This window comes from Citrus sinensis, chromosome 6, assembly GCF_022201045.2.
Source record: "Citrus sinensis cultivar Valencia sweet orange chromosome 6, DVS_A1.0, whole genome shotgun sequence".
NCBI classification, from domain to species: Eukaryota; Viridiplantae; Streptophyta; class Magnoliopsida; order Sapindales; family Rutaceae; genus Citrus; species Citrus sinensis.
The window spans coordinates 10,919,349-10,923,170 of record NC_068561.1 but is presented as its reverse complement, the minus strand read 5'-3'; the positions used below and the strand labels follow the sequence as shown (position 1 = coordinate 10,923,170).

General features: G+C 41.5%; 1 protein-coding gene and 1 pseudogene across 1 annotated transcript; both read left to right on the top strand.

Annotated features, from left to right (window-relative positions):
• The first annotated feature begins 900 nt into the window (after positions 1-900).
• LOC102624615 (pleckstrin homology domain-containing protein 1-like) lies at positions 901-1,961 on the top strand (annotated as a pseudogene).
• Positions 1,962-2,127: 166 nt separating this feature from the next.
• LOC102631377 (UDP-glycosyltransferase 71K1-like) lies at positions 2,128-3,822 on the top strand. The gene has a single exon (XM_006480553.4). It carries the CDS (start codon positions 2,276-2,278, stop codon positions 3,680-3,682), a length of 1,407 nt encoding a protein of 468 aa, XP_006480616.1. The 5' UTR covers positions 2,128-2,275; the 3' UTR covers positions 3,683-3,822.

The window sequence follows — 3,822 nt, the reverse complement described above, 5'->3', positions numbered from 1 at the left end:
CTTGAACTTAGGATCCTCCGGGCTGAAATTTGGATAATCCTCAAGAGAACCAACTAGAGCCTCCAGTTTTTCATTTCTTAGGCCTCCAATAAGAATTGATCTTAGCTAGGTAGACAATGACAATTTCTTCAAACATATCAACTCCATATTATCCTGTTAACGAACCTGAATATGTCCGAAGTGAAAGTACACAAATGAAGTCTCCGAGAATGTCACCTACACATTCATCTATAACCGATCATAATGAATTATTTGTTTTAGAGAAAATTTTTGAAATCAATAAAGAATATTTGAGAAAAAAAACTTTTATTCACAGACAAATGAAAAAAGACGAATTTGGTTTCTTGACAATTATAGGGGACTAGAAAAGCTAGAAATTCGAAGACAATATTATGAACTCGTGAATAAGAATAAAACTCATGTGATGTTTGGAGAATTGCTAAATCAGCAAGCGGACAACATCCGTTTATTTTTGCAGGTTACTGAAGAGTTGCTCGATAATTTAACTAGTTGGGATGCGTTGCGTGAAGCACTACTTGTTGGGACCGCTAGTGGAGCACCCAAGGTACAGTTAAAACTTCACACAAGTGTTTTCTTGATTTATTATTCTTCTAAATTCTTAGATATTCTCTATTGATTGACTGCCATTCAATCTTATAATTTGATCTTGGAGAGCATCACCAGTGTCATATGTTGAAGGACCTCTGTTGTTTATTGCTGTTGGTATGTTTTTCGTTCCTCATAATTTGTTGTCTTCATGCACTGCATGTCTTCTTTAATCCGACTTTGTAAAGAAAATGTGGTATATGATTGTTTGCTCTTCAAATTATTTTACAGATTGACTGCTGTAACACAACTAGCACATTATGGTATGCTGTTTCTTCCACTTGGTTACAACTTTGGCCGCGGCATGTTTAAGATGGATGAGGTGAAGGGTGGCTCTTCTTATGGCGCAGGAAGATTTGCAGCAGATGGTTCCCGCCAACCCGCAGAGTTAGAACTCGAACAGGCGTTTCACCAGGGTAAGTATGTTGGTGAAATAGCAAAGGAGCTCAAACATTGATCTTAACAAATGCTTGTACACAATGTATCTGATAATATGAAGAAAAATGCTCAACTGCAATTTATCAAGGGAAACCTATGAAATAAAATCGTCTGCCTTTAAAAATGAAAGCTGGCCTGTGCGCATTGCTCAATCTTTGTAGCTTCCACGTATACTTATGATGCTAGCGAATGATCTATCATGCTAGCAAACATGACTAACTTATGCGCTGTGTCCCAAACTTGACATGCGTTCAGATAAATGACATGCATTCAGATAAATGCTTGCGTAGACTAGGAGAGGATCATTGTTTAGTTCGTAACTAGATTGTAATTTTTCATTGTGTGTCCTTGGAGTTGGTTTTAACTTCTAGGTCCATGGCCTGGGCAAGCTTTCACACCTTTTTGTGACACATGCACGCACAAGGGAAAAGATAACTGCCAGCTGAGTAGAAAGTGCTTCAACTTCAATGGAGAATGTCTGGCGGGCATCATCGGGTCAGGACCCGAACCCGGTAGATTACAAAGGAATAGAGTTCTGGTCCCAACCCGGAGAGATCGGGCCGGCTAACAAAGCAAGGCGACTACATCAAAACCTGGCTCCGCCGTTGGTTCATCTAAAACAAGGCGAGCACTTATGGTTTAAAGACTCCCACAACATCACCCGCGGCTCCACTCCTCGCGGCTTCATCCCTGTGGGCACTTGCCTCACTGTCAAATGCGCCGAGGACGTTCTAAACAAACCCTTCGCCTTCGAGCTCTCCAGGGGGAATACACGATGTACTCTGTGGCGGATACTGAGAAGGAGAAGGGGGAGCGGATCAATTCGATTGGTCGGGCGATTGTTCAACACTCGCGGTCGGTGACAGAATCCGAAGTCGTTGAATATGATAGCAAATGGTGATTGGTTTGTGAAATTTTCAAGTTCTTAAATTTAGTGTAAAAAAAGTATGAGCCTTCGTTAAAAATTATTCCTTTTTTTGTGGGCTCATGTCTCAATTTGAGCTTACTCGGTTTAGCCTATCAATTTTAAAGGGCCCCTCAGTGATTATTGTATGTGTTGCTTGAAGTTAGAGATTTGCTGTACCTCAGTGGTGGATAAAGCACCAACCATTCCTAGGTGACTTTTCTATTTCTTGCTTTTGAGCTTGTGGACGAAGAAGCACAACACTAGATAAGGATATATATACAAGCAGAATTGGTGGATCAAGAAGGAAAAGTTTGAAAATCTGAGATGAAGAAAGCAGAGCTCATATTCGTTCCATCACCAGGAATTGGTCACCTTGTGTCAACCCTTGAGTTTGCAAAGCATTTAACCGATCGGGATGATCGAATTTCAGTCACTCTCCTGTCTATGAAGCTAGCGGTCGCTCCTTGGGTTGATGCATACGCCAAATCACTAACAGATTCACAACCAAGAATCTGTATCATTGACCTCCCTCCTGTAGATCCGCCTCTTCCAGACGTTTTGAAGAAATCCCCAGAATACTTCCTCTCACTGGTTGTGGAAAGTCACTTGCCCAATGTTAAAAATATTGTATCATCCCGCGCTAACTCAGGCTCCCTCCAAGTTACCGGGTTAGTTCTCGATTTCTTTTGTGTGTCCATGGTTGACATTGCTAAGGAGTTGAGTCTACCTTCGTACATATTTTTAACCTCTAATTTGGGATTCTTGGGTCTCATGCTGTATTTACCGACTCGTCAGGATAGGATTAGCACTGTGTTTGAATCTTCAGATCATGAGTTGTTGATCCCAGGTATTACCAGCCCAGTTCCCGTATGTGTTTTGCCTTCTTGTTTGTTTAATAAGGATGGGGGTCATGCCACTTTGGTGAAGCTTGCTCAAAGATTCAAAGATGTCGATGGTATAATTGTAAATACATTTCATGAGTTAGAACCATATGCTGTCAACGCATTTTCGGGTGATCTAAATCCTCCCTTATACACAGTTGGGCCGGTACTTCACCTTAAAAGTCAGCCTAACCCTGATTTAGATGAGGCTCAGTACCAAAAGATCTTCCAATGGCTTGATGATCTGGCTGAATCTTCTGTAGTGTTTCTCTGTTTTGGAAGCTCTGGGAGCTTTGATGTGGCACAAGTGAAAGAGATAGCTATCGGGCTGGAGAGAAGTGGGTACAATTTCTTGTGGTCTCTGCGAGTTTCGTGCCCAAAAGATGAAGCTTCTGCACATAGATATGTCACAAATAATGGTGTATTTCCTGAAGGATTCTTGGAAAGGATCAAGGGAAGAGGAATGATCTGTGGGTGGGTCCCACAGGTGGAGATTTTAGCCCACAAAGCAATTGGAGGTTTTGTATCTCACTGTGGATGGAACTCGATCCTGGAGAGCTTGTGGTATGGTGTGCCAATTGCAACATGGCCTATTTATGCAGAACAGCAGCTTAACGCATTTAGGATGGTGAAGGAACAGGGATTAGCGCTGGATTTGAGATTGGATTACAGGGTTGGTAGTGATCTCGTGATGGCTTGTGATATAGAGAGCGCGGTAAGATGCCTAATGGATGGTGAGAGCAAGATAAGGAAGAAAGGGAAGGAAATGGCCGAGATCAGCAGGAAGTCTCTGATGGAAGGTGGATCTTCATTCAATTCGATAGGGCAATTCGTTAGTCTAAACTTTTAGAATGGTGTGTTATCATTAGTATCGAAGAAAAATGATAGGTATATTGCCTAGAAGCCATGAGCTTCCGCAGTCATTTCCTTTTTATGATCTCATGTTCTCTGAAAATATTTGTGAACAATATATATGATTTAATTTCGTGA

What these genes read in the sequence shown, in the direction of transcription:
- LOC102631377 (XM_006480553.4), top strand. Translation starts at nt 2,276, where the DNA reads ATGAAGAAAGCAGAGCTCATATTCGTTCCATCACCAGGAATTGGTCAC.